Source organism: Lottia gigantea, assembly GCF_000327385.1.
Source record: "Lottia gigantea unplaced genomic scaffold LOTGIsca_39, whole genome shotgun sequence".
NCBI lineage: Eukaryota > Metazoa > Mollusca > Gastropoda > Lottiidae > Lottia > Lottia gigantea.
Window position 1 is genome coordinate 487,768 of NW_008709333.1, and position 26,441 is coordinate 514,208.

At 33.8% G+C, this 26,441-nt stretch overlaps 1 protein-coding gene across 1 annotated transcript in view; it reads right to left on the reverse strand.

Moving 5' to 3' along the window:
* LOTGIDRAFT_163300 (hypothetical protein) overlaps nt 1-25,035 on the reverse strand; it is a gene marked incomplete at both ends in the record, with an annotated part of 27,124 nt that extends 2,089 nt beyond the window's left edge. Inside the window, 23 exons of the mRNA XM_009059396.1 lie at nt 564-565; nt 962-1,115; nt 6,344-6,514; nt 8,573-8,674; nt 9,554-9,651; nt 10,141-10,200; nt 14,051-14,198; nt 14,666-14,938; nt 15,197-15,421; nt 15,935-16,012; nt 16,494-16,689; nt 17,005-17,129; nt 17,496-17,606; nt 17,881-17,999; nt 18,432-18,601; nt 19,054-19,193; nt 19,514-19,661; nt 20,217-20,326; nt 20,484-20,609; nt 20,982-21,114; nt 21,578-21,695; nt 22,096-22,240; nt 24,922-25,035. Of these exons, the coding sequence (XP_009057644.1) occupies nt 564-565; nt 962-1,115; nt 6,344-6,514; nt 8,573-8,674; nt 9,554-9,651; nt 10,141-10,200; nt 14,051-14,198; nt 14,666-14,938; nt 15,197-15,421; nt 15,935-16,012; nt 16,494-16,689; nt 17,005-17,129; nt 17,496-17,606; nt 17,881-17,999; nt 18,432-18,601; nt 19,054-19,193; nt 19,514-19,661; nt 20,217-20,326; nt 20,484-20,609; nt 20,982-21,114; nt 21,578-21,695; nt 22,096-22,240; nt 24,922-25,035 (3,066 nt within the window). The remainder of the gene's footprint in view (nt 1-563; nt 566-961; nt 1,116-6,343; nt 6,515-8,572; nt 8,675-9,553; nt 9,652-10,140; nt 10,201-14,050; nt 14,199-14,665; nt 14,939-15,196; nt 15,422-15,934; nt 16,013-16,493; nt 16,690-17,004; nt 17,130-17,495; nt 17,607-17,880; nt 18,000-18,431; nt 18,602-19,053; nt 19,194-19,513; nt 19,662-20,216; nt 20,327-20,483; nt 20,610-20,981; nt 21,115-21,577; nt 21,696-22,095; nt 22,241-24,921) is intronic.
* Nucleotides 25,036-26,441: the final 1,406 nt, after the last annotated feature.

Below are 26,441 nucleotides of genomic sequence, written 5' to 3' on the forward strand. Positions count from 1 at the left end.
TGAAACATTAATGGCAGATGAGAAAAGTCAAAAAACAAAGCTGAAAAATTTTTTAAGTCTAACTGCTTCATTTCGTGCAGGCGTAAGTAAACACTCACGAACCAGGAGCAACATGTCAGCAAAAAATGAAATGAATCAAGTTTACATCCATCTCTTCTGTTACTTCTGCTAGGGCAGCAGCATTAGCCTGTTTTTTTAATTTCCACTTGTCATTTCAGCCTCTGACAAGGGGAAAGATTAGTTGAAAATTTGAAGGTATTATATCGACCTTTGTTAGAATTGAACCCCGGTCAACAGGTTAGAACACAAGCTTCTAACTCACTGAGCCACCATGGCTCCATAAGAAGTCAACAAGAATATACAAAAGGAATATCCTCGACTCATAAAAATTTGGAGGATTCTGATTGGTTAATAAATATAAGTAGTACCTACTTAATATTTTTGGCTTCGTAAGATAAATATGTCGATTTAAATTCTGAGAAATTTATCTGTTTTAATTCATAGCATCGCAAATCAGTTTCTTTATCTAATGGATTTCTTCGTGATGTCGGCCATTTTGTTACGCCTATAAAAAATATATATTTTAGATACTGAAATAAGAAGGAATTAAACGGGACCAAAACAATATCTAGGTTTGGACAGATTATGGGCTAATGAAGACGGGCAACGCCATTGCAGGGTGCAATGAATGAAATTTTGCCAGGACAGCAGCATTTTTCGATCACCAACTGTCAAGGGATCTTTAACGTGCACAGTCTGTAGCACACGGGGCCTGGGTTTATTGTCCCATTCGGACAGCCATCACTGACGGGGTAATCAGGTTGAAAAATCTGAAGGTATTATCTCAACCTATGTTGGGATTGTACCCTGGACCTTCAGCAAGCGTCTAACTCACTGAGCCACCGTGGCTCCCACGAACCATGTTATTAATAATAATGTTTTAAATATAAAATGATCCTACCATCTGATATATCACTATATGGTATTTCATCTGATGGTACTCCTGGACTATTGGGTGTCTTTGAACAATGGTTTTTCTTATCTTTCTCTACTGGACTCTCATCTCCCACATACCGAAACTCAACATTAATATTGCTGCGAGCTAGTTCCTCACTCTACAATGAAATTAAAGCTTTGAATAGACAAGGTGTTTGGTGAAATCGATACAGTAGAAAATAGAAGAAGTTCAGATAAGCTTTCTACTATATGATAATCTGGCACTGTACATTGTTACACCTATTTAGTTAGTTAATAACACTGCTAAAAAGCTTTAACATATAACATAACATTTAGTCCTTACATCATCTTTATAGATAGACACTGTCCTTCACAATCTCAAACTATAACAAACTCTTGACTGTAATAGCCATCTTTCTTGTATGACAGAAGATTGAAAATGCACCGATTTGATTGGATTGTATGATAGCGAATACAGTCAATCAGAGCTCTCCAAAGAAAGCATGCAAACCATAAGTCATAATGTTTACAGTCTTTCTATCGAGGGCTCTGGTTGGCTGTATTCGGTATTGTCTAATTCGCTGCATTCCATGATAAAAGACAAATTGCTCGTAATAGCTTGAAATTGTGAAGATATTGTTCTTCATGAAAGTTACATATAAAAATGCAAATTGTTTTAATAATACTGTTATTATAACATTGGGATAACACACAACCTAGTGTTTACAATAACAACAAGCTAAATAACACTAGATTACACCTCTAGATAGTTAATAACACTATACAATAAATACTGTTACAGGAAATCATGGTATTGCACTAGACCTTATGAAAATAACACATTCAGTTAATAACACCCTTACTGTTATTATAACATGTTATATGACATTTACTTTGGTAAAATAAAATTAGATTTTAAAGAGCAGGGTTTCTCAAGTAAATTAAGGTTTTATTTAAGGGCCTGAGTGGGGTCAAGAGGTAAAATACATGATTAGGGTCAATGGTACAAAGCCCCCTGGAAGCTGCAATGGAGGGGTTTTGGTATTTCAAATGGCTCTACATCCAACTTGTTGAGCCCATAATTATAACTTGATAGTTGTCCCCAGACCCCCCCGCCGCCCAAGTTGCTCTGCCCCACTATTTCTTCCCGCAGTGTCTGGAGCTGCCACTGTAAGAAACCCTGATATAAAACATGCAATACCATGCAGAATTATGTTACAAACTGAATCAACAACAAAAATGTTTTAAAGCATACAAAAATAACAAAGAAACAGAGTTTGTTATCAAGTGAACTATGGCAACAAAAACTACATACAAATGTTTAAAACAAACTAAAACTAAAGATTAAATAACAAATTAGTTTACATTATACCACCTTTAAAATGTCAAAATATTACATTGTACTTATACCTTGACTGCAATAGCCATTATTCTTGTACCACAGAATACAGCGATTTGATTCGATTGTGGGCTAGTAAATACAGTCTATCAGAGCTCTTGACAGAAAGTCTGTACATAATAAGCCATAATGTTCATAATTTTTCAAGAGCTCTGATTGGCTGTATTTGCTATTGTACAATGTAATCAAATCATTGCATTCTGTGATACAAATATAGTGGCTATTGCAGTCAAGGTATGAGTACGAAGTTCGTAAAACCTTGATATTGTGAAGATGACACTATACATGCCTAATTATAAACAAAACACAAAAAATAACAAAATTAAAACAATATTAAAACATAACATTCAGACAGAGATATAGTCCAGTAAGATTATTAACGTACATCCAGGGGTGATTCAAAACACAAACAATCAACATCATTTTAGCTAGCGTCAGTGGCGTTGCTATGGAGCATAAGGTGAGGGGGCCAGGTAGGGAACGCAAAATTTTAACCAAGCCACTGGTCATTCTTTCCCCTAGTTAAATGATAAGAAATTGAAAGAAGCCGCCAAAACCAGGACTTTCCTGTAGAGACGTCAGTGGGTAGCCAAAGTAGTACTGAACACAATATAAGTTTAGTTTGTATAGTTTCTAATTATATATTCTATAAACACAATTAGTCCACTTTATTTTGAAGTAGAATAGATAGTTATAGAAGCTATACAGACTAAACTTACATTGTGTTATTACTACTTACTAACTTAAAAGTGGACTTGATTACTACTTGAACTACCTCAAATTAAATGGACTGTTTGTGTTTTTTTCTATAAGCCCCTGGATGTTCATCCTACATATATTTTTTCAATTCACTTTTTGAAAAAAACAAAAAATTGAAAAAAGAAATCATGCTCACAACACACAGTTATATAATCAAAAGTCACCTGTCCTTCTTTCGCCAACTTTTAGTCCCGAATTTTTCTTTTCCTTTTCCCAGGGATGTTGATTTAACTGTATTTACCAGTCATGTCTGACTTAAGATTCCACACGCTGATTATCTTCAGCTGAAGCTTGGACAACTCTCCATCTGGCCCACCACTAATCCCTAAAATACCCATCAAATCCCCTCCCTTAGGCTTTCTTCCTGCTACGGACAAAGGCAACATTAGCATCTGCAGACTAAGCCTTACAGTCCAAATGATTTTCAGCATTAAGCAATCTTTTGAGCCACCTTCACCCTTTTAAAAAATCGCAAAAACGCAAAAAAAAAACACAAAATTTGTAAGCAATTAGAATCTTTAATAGAATGATCATTTATCACACAAAAATATTTCCATGGTTATTTAGCAATATAGTTCAGGGCTCTTGATTTACTTGGCTTAGATACCAGTCATGTCTGACTTGAGCATTAAAATGTCTTTGATTTTAAAATATTTTACACTAAATTCCACATATTGGAATTTAGAAATATTAAAACAGAAACTGAACCTTGCTATTGCAAGAAAAAGTTCTACTCTGAATCCCTCATCAAGGAATTTAAAAATATTAAAACAGAACCTGAAACATGTTGTTACTCCGAGTTTCATGATGAGCGCTTTAGAAATTTTTTGATCTTCTGAAATTTGTCAATCTTGACAATAAAAAATAAAGGAAAATAGACACCATCTTTCCTCAGTCAAACCTCGAACAACCCACAATAAACAAAGATTGAGATCAGAAGAAATAAATAAAATTTGCTTTGAAGAGATATAGTTTTCTAAATATCTGAATTACCAGCTACCTTTAACACTTTTCAGAATGATATTTTGACATCAAGTTTGTCAACAATTACATGATTTTCAAGACAGCCAATCAACATGCCTCTTCATAGTCATTTTTACATTTTGTTTTATGAATAATAAACAATAATATATCAGTACAGGTCACCTCTCTTATGATTAGGTTAATACCCACTGCCTCAAATGCAGCCATTTGGATAAAGTTTACCACAGTCTCATGAGTTAATAGATAAGGCTCAGGGTTGAAACACTGATGATATATTTTCTAACAGCTGATAAAGCTGAAAATTAGACTACAATATCCCTTCAAATATATCATGATTAATATGCGCATAATTAAGATAATCTAGATAATAGTAGCAAATGAAATTTATGTCCTACTTTTTGCTCTCGAAAGCGAAACATGAAGTAGGCAACCAAGATTTTCATTTTGTCCAAGTTAAAAATCATGATTCAAAAACAAAATACAACAACTTAACAACAATAACAAATGTAATATTTTAAAATATTCAGGACAAAGTCCTAATGAGTATCAGAATTGTCTATATACGACAATGAAAGTTTCTTCAACAAAGTGGCTTTTTACAATTGGTGTCGAAATGAACTGCCCTTTTGGGTCTATGTTTTTTCAAAATAAAATTTTAAAGCATGTGATACTAGAGTACAACTAAATAAGCAACTAAACTGTCTTGTTTAATGATAATCTTTGCAGGACAAGCTTAAAAAAATAGCAGATTATCATTCTTTCAAATTCAACTTTCAAAATTATCACGACTAAAATTTTGATGTAAAAAAATTACAAAACATATCTTAACTTTGATGTAAGGCTCATTTTGATTGGCTGAAAACATTTTCATCATCTAGTAACAAAACACAATAGAAACAAAAGCCAATAATATACAGGGATGTTGATTTGACAATTTTTACCAGTCATGTCTGACTGTTGTTATATTTTTAATTATTTTGACATTTTCTAACAAATCAAAATTGGCTTAAGTATTGACCTTGAATTTAAAAGCTTTCAAAATTTGATTTTTAATTTTATATAAGACACTTTCTACATTTTTCTAAACTGGAACAAAATTGAAGTAAATATCAAAATACTTCGCAAAATACCTAGTAAAATATCTAGTAAAAATACCTAGTAAAATACCTAGTAAAATACCAGTAAAATACCTAGTAAAATACTATAAATAGTAAAATACCAGTAAAATACCTAGTAAAATACCAGAACTAGTAAAATACCAGTAAAATACCTAGTAAAATACTAGTAAAATAACTAGTAAAATAACTAGTAAAATACTAGTAAAATAACTAGTAAAATACTAGTAAAATAACTAGTAAAATAACTAGTAAAATAAAGGCAAATCAACATCCTGATTCCAATGTAAAATGAATTAAAAGTAAAAATTAAGGAATGTTTTATGATGCCCTACAAAAAAATCTAAAAAAGGAAAAAAACAAGTGGTGAACTGTGAACACTTCTATATAAAAATAATACACCTTAATTATAGTATTAATTTAATCCAATTAGGTCTCTAAAAACCTGAAATTTGATTAGGAAAATGGCAAAATAGTGTAAAACTGATCATATAACTTTCAATAGTAAAAAATAAAATAAACGTCCACATTTCCACGCATTGAGGTTCACGATCAATTTAATAAAATAAAAATTCTAAGTATATTTGAGATTGAAATTTCTATTTTAAATCTTACTTATTTCAACTTAGAAGTCTTCAAAAGTTTACATCTAAAAAGCGCATTTTATCTTTTAATTGAATGTGATAAAGCAAAAAGTAGCATTGAATTTTATATTTGTAAGGTGTTAAACTGTAAATTATCTAAATGTCCACGCAAGAGCTTTAAATTTCATACTCAAAAGTCCTAAATGTTTGAAAGATTATCTCTGTAAAGTGTTAATTTTCCATAAATGATTTCTGTTAAAGCATTGAAATTTTCATTTTAGAGCAATTAAAATTTGAACAGTCAAGTGATAAAATTTCCAAGTGCAAAGGTCCTCTGTAAATGTTACTATTCCAAAAGTTTATGTCTGTAAAACCATAAACTTCTGTAAAGCCTGAAACTTCTGCTAAGTTTACCTACGTACAGCCATTTTTTCCTTAACATTATCTCTTAGAAGCCTTAAACTTCTGTAAAGTTAACCTCTGTAAAGCGTTAAATTTCAACAAGTTTATATCTTAGAAGCGTTAATTTATGTGTTAACACTTACATAAGAACGATATTGAGCTTGGTCACATCCTGGTGATTTTATACCATCATTAAATATAATACATTCATTATCTTCAACGTGGATATCGTTAGCATCCTGTACGAAGATCAGCTTCTGATGTAGAACACCATCGATAAACTCCAACTTAATATGAGGTTTCTTCTGCTCAGTCTAAAAAAAAATACGGAAGAAAATTAGCAGGGAATCAAGAAATCCTAAATTATTCAAATCAAGATAATAACATAAAATATCTTTGGGAATCTTACTCATGAAAAAGTCACCATTCTTGTATCATGGAAATTTGTAAATGCCGCAATTGGTTGGATTGGATGTTAGTGAATACTGCAGTCAAGGTATAAGATGAAGTTCGTAATAGCTTGACATTGTGAACGATGACCTAACGAGTGAAATTAATTCCCTAACGAAGATAAGCAACATCAAGCAATGTGCAATACTGTAGCCCCGCCCATAGCAGTTTTTTTATGAGGAAATTTTGACAAAATGTGACATCAGAATGGTGTATATAAAAGCTAATGTGTACCACATACATTGGCTTGAAAATCTATTTGAAATCCCTTTCATTCAAACCAAACAGTGTAAAAAAAAAGCTTTAAGTGTCTCTGAACACTATAAATTCAGAATGGTGTAAAAACAACATATAAGCATTTCTGATACACTGTTTTCTAATTTAACTAAAATTCTCTGATACACATACAAAGGCAAGAAAACCTTTTTATATCAACTTTAACTTGCTAAGAGAATTTAGAATTAGGCACAGAACCTTCAAATTGAACTGAATACGAGAGAATTGTTAAAAATAATTCAAAAATTCAAAAACTAACAAAAACATCACTAAAACACACATTTAAAGCCAAGTCGTGTAGCTCATGCAATTTACATTTTATTTCAGGGAGGGAGGGAGGCAGGGAGGGAGGGGGTGGGGGATTCCACACACTTCAACATACACACAAGACAACAGTTAAAATAAAGCAAAAATCTATGCATATCCAGGGGATATCCTTGCTCACTAACCTAAAGGTCAAGGGTTCAATTCCGGCATAGGTCGAGATAATACCTTCAGATTTTTCAACCCTGTCAGTGAGGCTGATATGGAAAAAGCATCTTGTTGTTCGGATGGACAATAAACCAAGGCCCTGTGTGCTAAAGGCTGTGCACGTAAAAGATCCCTCGACCGTTGGAAATCGAAAAAAAGGGCAGGCTTATAACGCTATCCTGGCCAAATTTCCCTCATTGCACCCTGCATGGCGTCACCCGTCTTCATTAGTCCATATGGTGCAGAAAAGTAGGACGTAAAATAGCACTCATTTCATTTCATGCACATCCACGGAAAATTCAAAACAGGAAGAGGAACAGTCCACTTTAATTTTAGGTAGTTTAGGTAGTTTCTGTTACTATCTATTCTACCTAAATATACAATGGACTGATAGATGTACACTAGTACTATCTTTGATTGACTAAATCAAACCTGGATACAGGATGTCCCAAGTCCCAATACAACATTATCAGACTAATATTCATTCACTTTAGAAGCTGCATTCATACAAGACTGGCAAATACATCTAAATCTACACAAACTAGGCAACTATCAAAGCTATTAATACAAACATAACTGGCAAATACTGTTAAATCAAAAACCCTATGCGTTGTTATATATTAGTGCAACATCATAAATACGGAGGCCAGTTAGAATAACTCAGTGACACGTGACTGGATGGTGAATACTTATTACATGTACTACCATATAGAATTTGATAATTGGTTCCCAATCATAGCCTTGTCCTACAAATCTGACCCGAACTGTCCTCGGACATGACATACTGACGGGATATCATCACGATTAGGACCAAACTCAAATGGTCACATTTTATGGGAGTTGCTCTGATCCAATTTTGGATCGCTTGTTTTTGAGAATTCCGTCATGAAAAGCCAAAATTTGGTATAACATTTGATATTGATACGAAGCTGAATCATTATTGAATTGATCAAGACATTTCCAGATATTCTACAATGTCTGTGTGCCCCTACAGAGTACCACAAGTACCCTCACGGTAATAAGATACAGTCAAGGGGTAGGCTTAACTTACGGCTAAACAGGACTCGACTGTATTTACATAATTATTTTGCGTTAACTGTATCACAAACAATTTAAAAACAAACACAACAACGAAGTTTAAACAACAGTAAAACGGTAAAATTAATGACCCCTACCATGCACTGAGTGGAATGTAGGCTGAGAGGTCGTACGAATAATTTAGGGGGAGTAATAACATGAGCTACAAGACCTGAATGTGTCTTCATTGGAATTAAACACTGAAATTTACCAAAAAATATTTCAGTTTCTGAGAGAGGTGATGTAAAACGATCAAAATCCAAAACACTTTCAGTTTTCCTGTGTGACATAAATCAATCAAAAAATATTTGAGAATTTGTACAGAGTGGCCAAATACTACAAAAAAATACTTCAGTTTCTGTGAGAGGAGACCTAAACATCTGCCTCTATTCCAGCCACAGATAGCTTTATTAACAGTTGTGGGCTAGAGTAAAGACAGAAAACTAGGCCCTGTTTTGTGGGGATTTTTCACACCTCCGAAAGCGCAGGAATTTAAAGATATTTATCTAAACGGGATCTGCCAAACCCAGATATATTCGGAAAACATGGATATTTTTGTATTTCAGTAATACCATTATCTAACTGCACCAGTTATGTCATCACGCCTGCCTTTTCCTTTAACAAACTGATCTATCGTCAGCCATTTAAATCTGAATACACAACCAAAATTTCAAGGGTCACAGGGTCATGTAATACTAGCAATACGAAAGTAACTGCAATGCCCAACATTAAATTACACTCATCGCAAAGGTAATTAAAAAGATGTTTAAAATACAAATCTTCGGATACATGGAAAATCTCCTTAAAACATGGCTTATTTCTTCTGACTCTATTCTAGCCGAAAAATTTTACAAAAGCTATAAAAAGCTTGAATACACGATGATGTTTCTGACTATGTGTAAGAGTGACGTAAAATTATCAAAATCATAAACACTTACAGAGGCCAAAAAATACTTAAGTTTGTGTAAATATTGTTAGCAGTGAGCTGAAATCAAGAAAACTTTTGTGGAGGAAAAAAAATCATTGGATGTATGTGTACAATATTATGGGATGTGTTTTATATTATGGAATATAATTACCTGAACACGAAGTGTATTACAGTCTTCCCCATTACAAATACCTTTCTTTTCATAATGATCGCTTACTTCATCTAATTTGTTCGTAAAGTCATTGGTAACTACAAATAAAATTTTCATAAAAATAAAGTTTTTGAGTCATGAATTTCAAGAGTAGAAACTTTCCTGTGACGTAATATTTGATCCAATTTGAAGCTCAGGTCTGAAGCTGGTATTTGGCATTTGCAACTATGTTGTTCCATTGCACCAGTGACGAATTAGAATAACCCTTGGTTTGTTTCAGAAAGCCTATTTACACTCTGTAAACATTATATATATAATAGAAATAAAATACTGTTTAAATCATTGCACCAGTGTACGCATATTCAGTCTTTGTCTGATGAACCATATTTAACAATCCGGATGTCTGACTATCGGGATGTCTAACTAACAGGACGTCTGAGTAACAAGATGTCTGACTAACGGGATGTGTTACTAATAGAATTCTGACTAACGGAATGTCTAACTAACGGGACGTCTGAGTAACAAGATGTCTAAACGGGATATAACCATATCACTTTATAATTAAGAGTCTATTGACCAATACTTACAGAGTAATTCTTCACCAGCTTCCCCACACTGACTTCCTTTCTGATGGCATTGAACAGGATCTAAAATACAACAGATAGTTCGTTAATTAATATTCTTAATTAATTACAATATCCTCTTTTAGTGACTAAGACTATATTAACACAACACACTTTATAGATAACAATTACTGTTTAATTGTAACACGGATCCCAGTTAGGAATAAAGGAAAATAGAGGAGATGGAAAATCTCAGCTGAGGATCAAGGGGACCACAGGCTCAATTGTGGGGTACAGGGAGAGGTTTTATCATTTTAAGATGACCAGGAAGTCATTTCCTATGTAGAGAAATCTTTCCATCTGTTAAAACAAATACTTAGTGGTTTATTCCAAAATAAAAAAATACCACTGGTCATAAAAATAGAAGAATTGTGAGATCCCTGAACAATGTGAGGTTTCAAACTATAGGTTTGATAAAAAAGAAGAGTACCATTGTTAAAAAGTAAATTGAATAAAACAGTAATTATTATCCATACAGTGAGTTGTGTTAATATCAATCTTGTTATTCTAGCACCATTTATACAAGCTTACTCAGCAGCGATATACAACTACAGTCAACTGATAATACCAGTTCCATAGAGGAAATCATACTGGTTTGTCCATGGACGTGATCCATTTCTTACAGACTGTGGTCAGAGGTCAGCAGGTAAAAACAAAGCCTCAGGGTCTGAACTATTCGTGAAATAATCAAATTAAGAACAAGATTAACAGTAAAGCATGCTTCTTGTATTACAATGAAAACAAAATTGATTTCAATATTTGCAAATAAATTAAGAAAATACATAAAATAATTAATGGAAGTAAAATTAGTATATTTTATTCAAATTAGTATTCGGTTCAATTATAATATCTACATCATTTACCAAACAAGGAGGGGCTAAACAAGGCTAGAAATATCCAGACAAGAAAACCCCTATTTTTAAAATGAACTATTCTAACATACATGACACAAGTTCAAAGTTTTTGAGGGGAAGAGTTCATTATAAAATTTAAGGATGCCACCCCAAATGTTACTAATGAACTCTGCTAAACATTCATGATACTGTATCAAGTATATATTAGGTATGCATGTGTGGAAGAGTTCATTAGAAAATTTAGGTAGATCAACCCTATTTTTGAATGTGAACTTTGCTACCACACTGTATCACTGATAATCAAATAGATGTTAGATATATGTGTGAAGAGTTCACTCAAGGGTTGAATGATGTCACCTAAAGTAACAAATGAACTCTTCTAAACATGAGTAATTCTAAAACATATGGACTGTCAGTATGCATGTGAGGAACATTTCATTTAAAAATAGGGGTGTCAGGTACCTAACACATACACTATTTCTAGCCTTGTTGTGTATTGCTGGGTTACATGATGGGGATCTAAATGAATACTGTGAAAAAAGAAACTAAGTAAATGTGGCATAATGTATGTGCTCCTCACTCCAGACTCAAATGTGACAGTGACTAATTTTGTGAGTTCCTAAACTCTACAGCTGTAAAGAAATAGATAACAATATAATATACACATGCATCTTCTACACTATACAGGCCTGACCACTATCTTTATGATATGAATGTAATAAAGTTATTATGATTTTAGCTGCATGCATATAGAGCACAATTCACCATATTACTGGCATCTTACAATTCCTTCCACTAAAACAGAGCGCTAGCCAAACAAATTTGACCCACCCTGTTCCTCAGAGTTGATTTAAGGATGTGATTTTATCACAGTTAAGAGTTGTCGGGCCAATAGGGCGCATGGAAACTTCTCTAATCTACTCCTTGAAGATGGAGTGATATAAAACTTAACTTCACAAAGTCAATAGATCTTTTCGATTTCTGGAAATGCATTAAAAAATATTTTGTCATCAGAATGAAATCAATTGTCATATAGTTGGACATTGCCCCCAAAGATACAGGCTGGAAAAAAAATGATGATCTATGCATATTTTGTCAAATGTTGGCCTTTCACCCATGCATAAATATCATGAAGGAACTTTTCTCACAATACATATAAATCTGTCGATTAAAAGATAGATGGATTTTCTGAAACTGAACACTCCTCATAAAGTCATGTGAATATTTTCATTAAAGAGATTGACAAGAGGCTTTTTAAACTTCTATGTATATCAGGGACATTGATATCATCAATTTGAACCATTCCAATTTTCAGTCAGACGGCTGAAGATCTTGCAATTCCATGGCTGCTTTTGATATAAAAGGGCCTTTAATAGTGAAGTCATAAAATGCATAGCTAATATAAAAGTTTGGATTAAATCAAAATTTTTAACGTCAAATTCTGAATACGAAGTTTAAAATGTGAAAAAAATTGATCGTATGATAATATGTATGATATATTTAGAAGATGTCACCATACCCTCTAATGCTAGGTCTATATCATCTTCACAATGTCACGCTGTAACAAACTTAGTCTTATACCTTGACTGAAATAACCATCTTTCTTGTGTCACAGAAGTTTTTAAATGCAGCAATTTGATTGGATTGTATGTTGAATTAATACAGCCAATCATTCCTTGAGCAGAAAGTCTGTAAATGATAAGCCATAATGTTTACAGTTTTTCTGTTGAGGGTTATGATTGTATTTGCTGGCATACATTCCAATCATTTCTGTGATACAAGAAAAGTACCTATTGCAGTCAAGGTATAATTACGAAGTTCGTAATAGCTTGACATTGTAAAGATAGGTCTATATAGGTATTGTGATAACTGATTATACTTTAAACTTATTTCTTTTACAATCAGGGGCAATAATCCACACAAAAAATAAACAAACATGGGCATGTTATATCATAACATCTTTGCTGTATGTTTTGTTTTTTACGAACTTTGGGAAAAACATATGTAAGAGGCCAATCACAAATTTGAAACATGTCTTTTCATTTTACTTTTCATTGATTATTTTCATTCAATTTAACAAGGAAATGGAATTTAGTCATTTCGATGTCAAAAGGTCATAGGTCGAAAGTAAACCAAAATAATAATCATTATTGAAAATAACTGAGCTTCTGATTGGTTAAATTTGTTTAACTTAAAAATATCTGATATATTTATCTTGAAGAGAGGTTTCAAAGGGAGGGTTATTCTCCCTGATCATGATTGGAGCTAAGCAAGAAAAATAAATTTCTTGTTCAAATGTATCTAGATATATCTGAGATTTTTGAAAAGGAGAGTTATTGCCCCTGACAGTAGAAAGATAAGTATAAAGTATAAAGGAAAGAGAAGAAGATATTAAAGGTTAAGATATTAGTTTGGTACCAGCTTTATTGGGGGTCCAGCTTTTTATACAGGTTAATTCCAGTTTGCCTGAAACAGTGCATAGAGTGAGATATACTATCTGAAATTATATTCCTTACCCCACAGTATCTAATTCACCCCCACCCCTCCCCCTCCTTCCTTTTATGCTGTTATTACTTCAGCTCTCCAGGATTCAACCCTCTTCCTGTCAACCCAAAGCCTTTGTCCCCTACTGAAATGGGTTTGTATCCCCACTACTGTTCAACTTCCTTCAACCCTACTCCCATAACCTTTTTATTACCCCTCCCCTTGCACCCCACCTTCATGCCCCCCTTCATTCTATGAAACAATTTCGTTTAATTCCAGATCCCCATCCCCCCTTCCATTTTTTACTAGTTATCCTCTTACTGACAAATTTACCCTTAACCCATGACCTGCTAAAAAAACCTTTCGAAAATACCCCTATCTAAATTTTGACTCATTTCATATTCAGTCACGGTGCAACAAGAAAATCCACAACAAACATTCAAAAATAAATTTCATTGAAAAAGGAAGTCACACTAATACATCTAAAACAAAACCCATACAAAATTTGGAAAAAAACAAACATGTATTTGACTTACTGCTTGTATCTACGGCTAAATCAGGTCCTCCACACGACGATTCCACTTTGATTGGTGTGATGGTACACGTCTGGGTACAGTGGCCGTTACATTCACCGGACTTCCCCCTCATTCTAGTTTCTATGATACACTTCTCTTCTCCATTCTCCTACAATAAAATACAGGGGAGTGAGATTACTAAATGTAAAACTATCAAAGTTTGGCTGTTATCTTCACTAAATTCATAGGATTTTTTCATATTTATTTTTTCATTTTCTATAGGGTTCATCCTTGGATCATAACAAACATTCACACCAAGTTTCATTAAATCCACCAAGAATTCTAGAGTGTTTACGAGCATTTCAAGAACAAGGGCAACAACTCATACTAAATATTTTTCGATTTTTCTGATTTTTAATAGGGTTCATCTTTGGGTGATTACGAACACTCATACCAAGTTTCAAAATCAGTCAAAAATTGTGCCTTCTAGAGTGTTTACGAGCAATTGTGGACAGACCAAAGGAAGAATATGGCTGATCCCATTTTAAGATCCACATTTCATGTAGGTGTATAAAACTTTGAAATCATTGATAGACTCAAGGCTCACTACAAAAAAAAATAATCATCACAACTGACCGTTTTACAGATAACTCTACTTTCAGTTTGTTGATTTTTATTGGCCACGCCTTTCTGCTGACAGCTGTTACCGACTGGTTGAGATGGAACTTCAATCGGCGCCACACTCTGCTCTTTGATTAGGAATTTCTGGAGACATTTTATGGCTCGCAGGGAATCAAAAGCTTCTTGATGTTCTGGGATGATATCGAGAACAGTTCGGTAGTGAGAGATGGCACCAGAATAATTCTTTGTAACCCATAACAGATTCGCCATTAGGAAGTTGGAATCAGGCTGAAAGGAAATGAAAATAATAAGGGAAGTTTTCTTTAATTGTAGACTTACCTGATACCAGATTTTTTAAGATTTCAGTGTGTCAGAAAATCACACTGGTAGCTTAAATTAGATTTGGAAATTGGACAATGAAACTGATGATGGTTCAAAGGATTAGAAATTTGAGATGAGATTATTCAATTTCCATCAACATTTCAATTGTCGGTTAATGCAAGGTCAGAGCAAGTAAAGTACGTATAAGGGGAAACCATTACTCACCTCGGCATCGTTAATTTTCAAAGCGTCCTTCATCAAGACAATAGCATCATCGTATCGCCCCCATTTATACAGGATATTAGCCATATTGACCAGCGGTACATCAGCGTACTCATCTGGGGCCAGGGCTAGAGATCTTCTAATACATTCAATACCATGGTAATTATTACCCACAATCCTCCAGTACAGTCCCGCTAGATTGAATAATACCCAACGTGCTCCGACCTCCTGTAAAATAAAACAATAAGACAATATAATTAATACTATATTGCCATGACAACTCTCTAAATTCTTCAGTACACTACTGCTAGATGAAAAATACTTCTAAAATAAATCTTTAATATAAGAAATAAGTTTCACTAATAAACACCAAATAAACTCATAGTGATATCAGGTGTTCCAGAAAGTTGAGTATATCTTGAGCCATAGAATCATGGCCTATAGAGATAGTTCTCCCAATCATACAGGCCAAATATGGTTAAATTTCTGTCAAATCGCTCTATAAGATGTCAGAATTCCAAACGTGGAAACCAGGAAAACTCTACCTTGAAACTGAGAAAAACTGACCCCAAACCAGAAAATAATAACCCTGATAGATGTCCTCATCCCACAGACTGAATACAACTAAATTCTCCTTGATACACAAGACATAGGTCTTGGGAAATCTTCACCTGGAAATTCAGAAACCATCCAAAACGAGAAAAAGTCGCCCTAAAACCATAAGATATTAACTGTATTTACCTGTTTAATGGCTGACAATATTCTCTGTCCTACTTCCTCTTCTGTTACAGTCCCTCCATTTACATGACTTAATAACGTCTGAAACAAATCAAACAACTGAGAGGTCAGCTCATAGAATTTTTACAACTTCAAGACAAGCAAAAGTCTCAGTATCCATTAGTGCTGGGAATCAAGTTTAAAATTATCATCCATTATCAACAATATATATCGTTAGGCATAATCTCAGTATCCATCATGAATGCTTTTGCCCAAAGGGATTGTAATGGGGTTTTCTTTACTCTTTGTGTACATTTGGGGCACTGAGTGCATTGATTTGCACCATTCCAATTGTCAATCAGGCACCTGTGGGTCATTCTAAGTAAAATTGTGTAAGAGGAGTCAGATGTATTAGGGAAAGTTAATTGTATAAGAGGAGTCAGATGTATTAGGGAAAGTTAATTGTATAAGAGGAGTCAGATGTATTAGGGAAAGTTAATTGTATAAGAGGGTCAGAAGGTTGACTAGTGGACAGCCACAGACATCTGAGAAACATCTTTTAAATAGAATCTATCCTTCTTACCTTTCTCATGGACGGATCATACATTTTTAATGGCACTTTAGTTCGACCGGGATGACCAACAGATTTTAAATTATCGTACGTTTTCTCATCATATTCATTTATAGTCAACAATGTAACACAGATCGGTGGATACCATGGTAACGGGTGTTCAGCACCATCTTTTAAATTTTGAGCCTCTGTCAACAACGCTTTCACCCTGAAACGAAATAGAATGGAGTCTTACACCCTACTTGTCTGTCCTGATTGGGCTATCGTAGACAGGCAATGCAATGCTGTGTGCAATGAGGGAAAATATGCAATCAGCCTACTCTTTTCAGATCTCCAAATTTTCAAGAGATCTTTACTATAGACAGTAGACCATGTTTTTATTTTGCCCCAACCAAATCAACTAGATACTTCACTGAATAATATCAAATAAACACCATTAGTTTTTCTCTAAAATTGAGTCCCGATGAATATTTAGATGAGCATTTTCATGTCACCATAGTTTGTTAATAAAATATCAACTTACTCAAAACCTTTATTTTCAGGAGAAAGATAAACTGTTGAGAGATTGAAAGGATCTGGACTGGTCAGTAGATGGCTATCACATTCTTCTTTCTCTGGCCATGTATTATCCAACTCTAGTTCGTTAAACTGTAAAAAATATATATATATAGTCAAACACTGATGGCTGAAACAGCATTGAAACAGGAGTTTTCAACCTTTTACTATCTATTATCCCTTTCAAGATTCTTGATCGGTGATCGGTGATTTTCTCTTAGGTTTTCTCTCACACCTTTTTCATGTAGGAGAATATAGTCTGACCGAATAGAATGAATCATAATTTTTAAATGAAATATTAAATAAAATATACAGCAATTTTGATCTGCAGGACATTTTCTATGAAATGGTGTTAAATTTTCTGGATTCTTTATGCACTCAATGACCGGCTGGGAACTTCTAATATCAACAGTCCTGCTACAAGGCATACACTAGATATTCTGGGATATAAAACCTTACCCTAGGGACAGCTTGTCTATCATGTTTAACGTACAGTGGTGCTCGAACAGGTAAATTATAATCTATAGCTTTCTTCTCGTATTTATTCAGTTTCAGTCGGTTTCTCTCACTCTACAAATAGAATGAATGAATGAATGACTGAATGAATGAATGGTACAAAATGCTGCAAAATAATTCTCTGAGACCACATTAACATTGTGTATATTGTAGTCATAATGAGATGTTGTAAATATTGTAGTTATTTTAGTCTGTGACACAACAAATGTCCCAAAGGAAAAGTGAAAAACTCACTTGGGGAAGTGTCTCTGTGGTTGAGATAAAAGACCCCTTCTATTTGACACAGGCTAATGTTGGTTGATCTCAACTTAAACTAAGTTACACAAACCTCTTTTTTCTGTTCCTCGAGAGCGAACTGATCCAACATTTCTAGAGTTGGCGCCTGTCGGTTCCAGGTACAGAGCAGAACTTGTTTACCCTCTCGTTCCACCATATTACAATATTCACCTAGAGATTACAAATTAAATTTTTTCTTCCTTCTGTTTTGTACTTGATAATGACAACAGCTAGAAAGGCAACACTATACAGTATCCAATGAGGGAAATTTTGCCAGTACAGCTGCATTAGCCTGCTCTTTTCAATTTCCTATTGGGATCTTTAACGTGCACAGTCTGTAGCACACTAGGCCTCGGTTTATTGTCACATCTGATCAAATAGTTGCTTTTTCCATATCAGTCAGTCCAACTTTCATCACTGACAGGGGGGGAAACCGGGTAGATAAATCAGGCCGCGTCACTAGGATGTCCTAGGTTCTTATCTTGTGACACTGTTTTCAGGATATGTGACGTCACTTGGTAACGGCCGGTTTATCTTCAACTCAGGTATATATTGCATAATTATGGCCGCCAGGGTTGAAAGAATTAACAGTGATTTCCATACCTATATCTTTAGTTGACGTCTGTTTAGCTTTATTAAACTCAAACGCGATATTCTGTGAGACTTTTTCTTCTTGTGAGACCTGTTCTACCGACATACGATCGTTCTGTATGTGCCATAAATCATGTTTCTTTTGGTAATCTTTTAAATCTCGTAATGTCTTCTGTAGAGATCTGAAAAATAATAGAGTTTACATCCTAAACTTATAGGACTAATGTCAGGCTGTGTACAATGAAGGGAAATTTAGATATATAACCCTTTTAATACAGCAAAAATCTTACTGTCATCTGCCAGCTTCTGGTAGATATCTTGGTTGGTACTAGGGCTATTGTTTTTGAATCTATAGTCAAGCATATTTCTCTTTATTGAGGTTTGATTCAAAGCATAAACACAAGTAGTGTTTTTTTCTTTGATAGAATAAGTATCAATAAGTATCAATAAGTATCAATAAGTATCAATAAGTATCAATAAGTATCAATAAGTACTATACAAACTAAACTTACATTGTATTGATTACTACTTATTTCACCTCAAATGAAGAGGATCAATCATCCTGTTTTTGAATCAGACCTGGATGAGTAGAAATCTTTGTTTGACAAGTTTCTGATTAAAGAAGAAAACCTACCTGTGTTGTGCCTCTAAAGCAGCCTCTAACTTCTGATGACAGAGCACAGCATGTTTTCTGATGGTGGCTGCTTCAAAATCAGGCTGAATTCTTAACGTGTTTTCATAACAAATTATAGACTTGTTATATTCTCCTAATACCTACAATATATCATTCATTCAGATATAGTTGATATAATGTTTATTACACATTGTCATTCAAAACTTATAAGAGATCAAATGTATCATCAGAGGTTTATTTTTGAAAACGAAACCAAAGGTGATCTCATTCTTCAATTCATCTAAGTGGTCAATCAATAAAATCATCTTATGTTAAGTTTTATTAACCATTCTACTGTTTTTCTCAAAATATATTTGGAGTTATAAGTTATATTTTAAGTCAGAATAATGGGTTGCTTACCATGATATGTATCAGTAAGTTTGAAAACTTCAATTCTATGAAAAATTCAAACATGACTTACTGCGTAAATATTTCCCAGCGTAAAATGATTGACATTGAGTTCCTTGGATAATTCCAGGGCAGAATGGACCACAATGGCTGCCTCGTTGGAGTACCGAGCTCGATGTAAAATATTACCAAGACTTATCAAGGCGATATCTTTATTTTCTCTAAAATATAAAATAAATTTTATAAATTTTTAAATAATATTGATCTAGTTAGTTGACAATGATCTCGAAAACAATAGACCATGGTTACTTAAAATCCATGGTTAGCCATTTCTTGAGAGTTGATTTGGATCTTGAATATATTTATATAAATTGTTTTCAGATGTATTACAACTGCATGAAAATGTATAATCTCTTCAAAAATACCTCAAACTAAGATGTTTACTTTCTATTTCTATATATGTATTTTCTATATATGTATTTTCTATATATGTCTTTTCTATATATGTATTTTCTATATATGTATTTTCTATATTTGTCTTTTCTATTTATGGCAAAGTCTCAAGAAAAGACATCATTTTAACTTTCTTTATTTTCTCAAATGAAAATACCAAACTTGAGTTCTCATTTCACTTTCATTTTTTCCATCATTTTACTTTTTTTATATATTCTGTAGCGCATCACTTTGCAAGCGCTGTTGCACCACAAATGGCACCAATTGGCTATGGATACACTTATATCTTTGTTCGAGTATACACTATCATAAAGAATTGTTACCTTGGTGAGAAATGAAGAGCTCTACGTAAACATTCAACTGTCATCCACGGGTCTCCTTTTACTCTCCAATAAAACGCTGCCATGTTGTACAACACCCATGATGTACTGTTCTATAAAATAAATATACAGAACATATATTAACACATTTTCTTATGGCAATTGTTATCCAAATATACAAGAATATATAATTCAACATTTTATCAGGGTTCTTGTAATCAAAACATACATGTGTATTTAAGTTAAAATTAAAATATATGATTTCCTTACCTTTTTCAGTTCCTTGGCTATAACATGACCAAAATCTGGTATTTCTGTTTTATCTGGTATAAAGGGGATGGCATGAGTTAATCCTAACTCTGCCGAACCTGTTAGATTCATTCTTTCCTGTACACCCTATTAATAGAAAAATATTGATAAGAAAAGAAACATTTTTTACAATGACTACAAAATTTACTGGGATCCTTTCCACCAGATGGTCTAAGACCAAACAACTTACGTTCACAAGAATCCTGTCTACAAGCTAGACCTTGTCTTCACGTCTTTGCATTGATATTTCTCAGATTATCTGTATCCATTATGTTCAAGCAATACTTGTGAAAATTCATTGTCATTATTGGAAATTGAAAAATCTTCACTAATGCCAATTCTAACAGTGTTTGTTAGGCCATGATTTCTTGTATAGACTGTCTCACAAATAATAATGAGGTTGCAGCAATTTTAAAACTTGAATCAGAAATAATACTAATAATAATAATAATGTCTTACCTCCAGATGTTCAAAACCATGAGGAGTGAAGTCTAACTGTAAAACTTTAGTACAGTCAGGTTCTGGAGGAATGGTACCAATCTTATTATCAGAGGATTGGGCTGCTTTCTGTATCTCAATTGACAATTCATCACTACAAAATAACAATAAAAAAAATACTAACATTAAACTTTTAACTTTACATTTTCATTATTTTATACAAGTTAATTTTACAGATTGTTGTTTTATTTAGGCATTTTAGATATTCTTATTTAAAAATATAAAAATAAAAGTATCTTAAAATAGTAAGTTAAAAAACTGTTATTAGAAAGAGATTATCCACATCAGGAAAATGACACAAAAAAAAAAAACATCTTCAAAAAATCTTATGATCAATTTTGTTGTAGGTATGGTTTCTGAATGAAAATATCAGCACTTTTGACAAATTCTAATGGTAAGAAATTTGAGAAACGTGGCCAAGAACCTCAGAATAAAGAGAAACTTTATTTAATGTTTATTTTATGTCTCCAGACATGTCTTTCTTCCAAAAATAGCCTGAAGTGAAGTTATGAAGATGAGTGGATAGCCAGTATTAGGTTGTGTTGAACTATACCTACCTAATATGTTTATGTTCTATAGGTAATATGGTACTAATATAGAGATCTATTTCTGGTAATGGCGTTCCAGCTTGTAAACAATCATAGTCACTCTTATAAAACTTCTGTTCCAATCCAGCTGAAATTAAATGGAGTGTTAAATACTATTATTCTTTCCAGCACATTATTGGATAAAATGGAGTTTGCACCCTTATTACGTGTATAATACATTAACTCTTATAGAAAGTTTGAAATTTGCCAAAAGGAAAAAGTAAGCAATACTCAGCTCAACTGACATCTAAAATCTCATTTCTAGTGGGTAATTCGGAAAGTTCTATCAGCATCATAATATAGAGCACAAGCATAGATATTGATTTTCTAAGACATTAAATTGTTTTATACATAGGCTCAACAATATTCAACTGGGATACTCTGGGGTTGGGTGGTGTGTGGTGTGTGGTGTGTGGTGGGGTGGGGTGGGGTGGGGTGGGGTAGGATGTTGAGGGGTATGTGGGGTGGGGATTAAAAATGCAACATACTAGTGTCTCTGTCTTCACTTTTATCAATCTCTCCCTTTCTATTCAACAATTCTTTCTTTAAATGATTTAAAACTGTTGCACGATCTTCCTGATGCATGAAGGCCACGAGGTCGTAGGGTCTTCGTAGATTATAGACTGAGTCAGCCTGAAAATAGAATCAATAAACCTAAATTATGTATCAATAATTGTGAAGACCATTAGATTGAAAGGTCTTCCATCAGCCTGTAAAAGATTTCACAAATGAAATGGAACTGAGCCTTTACTTATCCTCAAAAATTAATTAAGGTGAAACCTAGATTTTATGAAATGCAGTAATCTGATTGGATAATTTAAAATCAATTTAGTGATTGACCAACCAGATGACTGGAGCACTAAAATCATCACAGGAGAAGATAATGCCCCTCAGTAAATATTGAACTAAAAACGTAGGCAATGCCCTGAAGTGTGTAATGCAGGCCATTTTAACTCTGGTAAAAGGCACATACATTTTGTAAGATAGAATATTGCAAGAGAAATAAATTTATTTCATGCTTGTTAATTATAAAACCATTATCGTAGTCGTAAAATTAAAAGATAGCTTGCCAGGCAAGGTAACATACGCCCACTGGCAGCTGTCAGAAATGATTAAACAGTCTTTAGTGACTAGAGGGTTGCACTATATAGCTAATAGAGTGAAACGTCAAGTCAGACACGATATTTTGGTGAAATATTATCCGATCATCGCGAAAATCGCTAGGGATCATCTTCATAATGACATTGACACACAAAATAAAAATCAAAAGAATCTGTAAAGAATTGTAGCCTGTAGAGTGAGCATGAGTTGCACAATATAGCTAATAGAGTAAAACGTCAGGTCAGACATGATATTTCGGTGAAAAATTATCCGATCGTCATGAAAATCGATAGATCATCATGAAAATCAATAGGGATCATCTTCATAACGACATAGACATACAAAATAAAAATCAAAAGAATCTGTAAAGAATTGTAGCCTGTAGAGTGAGCACGAGTTGCACAATATAGCTAATAGAGAAAAACGTCCAGTCAGACACGATATTTCGGTGAAAAATTATCCGATCATCACGAAAATCAATAGGGATCATCTTCATAATGACATTGACACACAAAATAAAAATCAAAAGAATCTGTAAAAAATTGTAGCCTGTAGAGTGAGCACGAGTTGCACAATATAGCTAATAGAGAAAAACGTCCAGTCAGACACGATATTTCGGTGAAAAATTATCCAATCATCACGAAAATCAATAGGGATCATCTTCATAATGACATTGACCCACAAAATAAAAATCAAAAGAATCTGTAAAAAATTGTAGCCTGTAGAGTGAGCACGAGTTGCACAATATAGCTAATAGAGAAAAACGTCAAGTCAGACACGATATTTCGGTGAAAAATTATCCGATCATCATGAAAATCAATAGGGATCATCTTCATAATGACATTGACACACAAAATAAAAATCAAAAGAATCTGTAAAAAATTGTAGCCTGTAGAGTGAGCACGAGTTGCACAATATAGCTAATAGAGAAAAACGTCAAGTCAGACACAATATTTCGGTGAAAAATTATCCGATCATCACGAAAATCAATAGGGATCATCTTCATAATGACATTGACACACAAAATAAAAATCAAAAGAATCCATAAAGAACTGTAGCCTGTAGAGTGAGCACGAGCCAAATGTGAACGGGCGGGCGGACCGACGGGGTGATTACAATATACGCCCATCTTACGTGTGGGCGTATAAAAAGGAAATATTCATTTCATAAATTATGCAATTCAATGATAATAAATATCAAATAACTAGAATATTAGCTACAGGGAAGTAGAGTGTAATATTTTTCTCTTTGACAATATTCATTATATCATATTATAACACAGACCAGGAAAATATCCTGCTGCAGTTTCAAGTTGAAACTATGAGCTAACAACGTAATATGCATGATTAACATAAAGGTTTCATCCTTGATAGTTTTATCTAGTCATTATTTTACACTTTTTTCAGCTACAAAATTTCATATAAAAAAAACTTTGAATAAATAACCTGGTATTTCATTAAAAACACGATATGAAAAATAAAGCTAAGCTATGGAAAATTTTTGAAAATTTTAACTGCATATTATATGTGTAATATATAATTTTTTTCAGCTCTTTGCACAAATAAGGACTAATTTTAGTCATATTTCTTAAAGCTTTACTAGAAATAATAAAGTCAAACTTGTTTTGGGCTCTGAATTTATATGTTTGAATCTGTTGGTAAAGGTTTGATAAATCAAATTTTTTTTTAAAATAATTGCCAAGTTGGCTCATATTCAATAAAACCACCATGCAATTTGCTAATCTATTCATGTGCCGTACTTTCAACTTGTAATTGTATTGTGTCATTTGTGTGGTAGGATTTTGATTTTAAATTTTTATTTTGGACTAATTCTACCAAATGAGCCAATTATATTACAATACCAATGATGCTTGTCATGACAATGCCACTACGGCACTACCTTAGTGACAGCTCAAGACTCAATCAGCAAGGCCTGTTACAGTAGTCTACCACTACACCAGATAAGGCTAGGTATATAACAGATTTTCTTAGCACTATGTGTACTCAACCGGTTATGATTTCGTCTCACTGATTTTAAAATTAAACACCATAGTCATCCAATGTTACATTGAATTGTATTATCTTTTGGGAGGCCTATCTGTTATCATAGTGATGTAACAAGGCAAAGTCGAATGGGGCAACTTTCGGTCCATTTACATCATATAATTCGCGATCGAAAGGATGCAAGCGAATGACAGACGATTGCAACTTTACCTGGGACTGTATCCTTCCATCCTCCGTGACGACCCAGTGCATGGAGCCCCGAGTTAACAGACATTGCTCAAATAAAAAGTGCAGCAGTACAATCACCACAACACTCGACGCCATATTGTTTTGGACTGAATATTCAGTAGTGTCGCTAGTGGAGTTTGAACTTTGACCTGAACGTGGCGAGCTGTCAATGATTAGAGCAGGTGCCCGCCATAGTGATATACAACTACATTGGAAACTCATTGTTACGGTTGAGTTATTTTGCTAATTGAAGGACTGATCACTGTTTGTCGACATCATAGAACTGTATATTGTCCGTATACAGTTCTATGTCGACATCGACTGGAAGTAGGTCCGTTGTCAACAATTTTTTTTATTGGTTTGTTAGTTCATAAGCTATTTTCAGCATCGATTCTTCATTTTTATGTTGGAAATTTTACAACGCTAATAATGTTTCTTTTAAGGCGGAGCGCTCACATAGCTGATAATCTCGTGTTTGTCTTGTCTAATAATGTAGATTTGAATTGAATTGTGTATGGATAAAAAAAAATCCGTACAAGCAAGGCTATTCCGTTAATCAAAATCTCGTCCAGAGCATGGCAAAATCAGGAGTAAAAATATTATAGTAGTGGACTCCTGCAAACAGAAGTAAAAGAGTTTCGAAAAGAGTAAGCATGGACTTAACCGTTTTATGCAGCTGACATACACCCTCCCCTTACTGTTGAGGCTCAACCACGGACTCGAATTATATTTAACGTAGTAAGTCAGCCCATAGCCCTTCAATCGGTATTGAAATGACTAACACATGTTATCTGTTAATGAATGTTATTCTGGAATCTTGCTTTTTAGACAAAAAAGCTAAGCAGCAGGATTCAGTCAGTTTTATTTTTTAAAATTTTGGCACAGGTGGTCTTCCATACACAAGAATTCAAGGTCAAAACAGGTGCCCGTTGAAATAACAGTGTAATCCGATTGATTGAGCTCTTTGCTTTTGGCTTGTGTAGTTTCAAATTGCAAGGATGTACACCTTTTGCAAATTAGGTGGATTTCAATCATAACTTGGCGGGGCAGATATTCGGCCTTGACATTGAAATAAGATTATTTTCAGCTACGGCTCTCCATCCATTGTTTATAAATAATATTCTAGTGAATTGTGGGATTGATAGACCTGAAACAGCCGCCATCTTGACCTGCATTCTGTTGTTTTGGTGAATGGGATTTGTGTACACACGTTTCATGGTCTGGTGCGGATTATCGTGATAATCGGGATTAATTAATCTTAGCTGGATTATGAGGAACGTTTAGTGGATTAGTGGATTCAAGGTAGGCAACTCTTGGAGGATAACTCGCTGTCATCCGGGGTCAACGACCGCGATGATTTTTTTTATGACAACAAAAAGAAACCACATTTCTTTGTTCTAAAAATACACAAAATAAACAAATTTTGATCAATATTTTAAGGTTTCGATGCAGACAAGTTGTCAGAATGGAGGAGCAGGAATCGGCTTCAAATTCTGGAATGT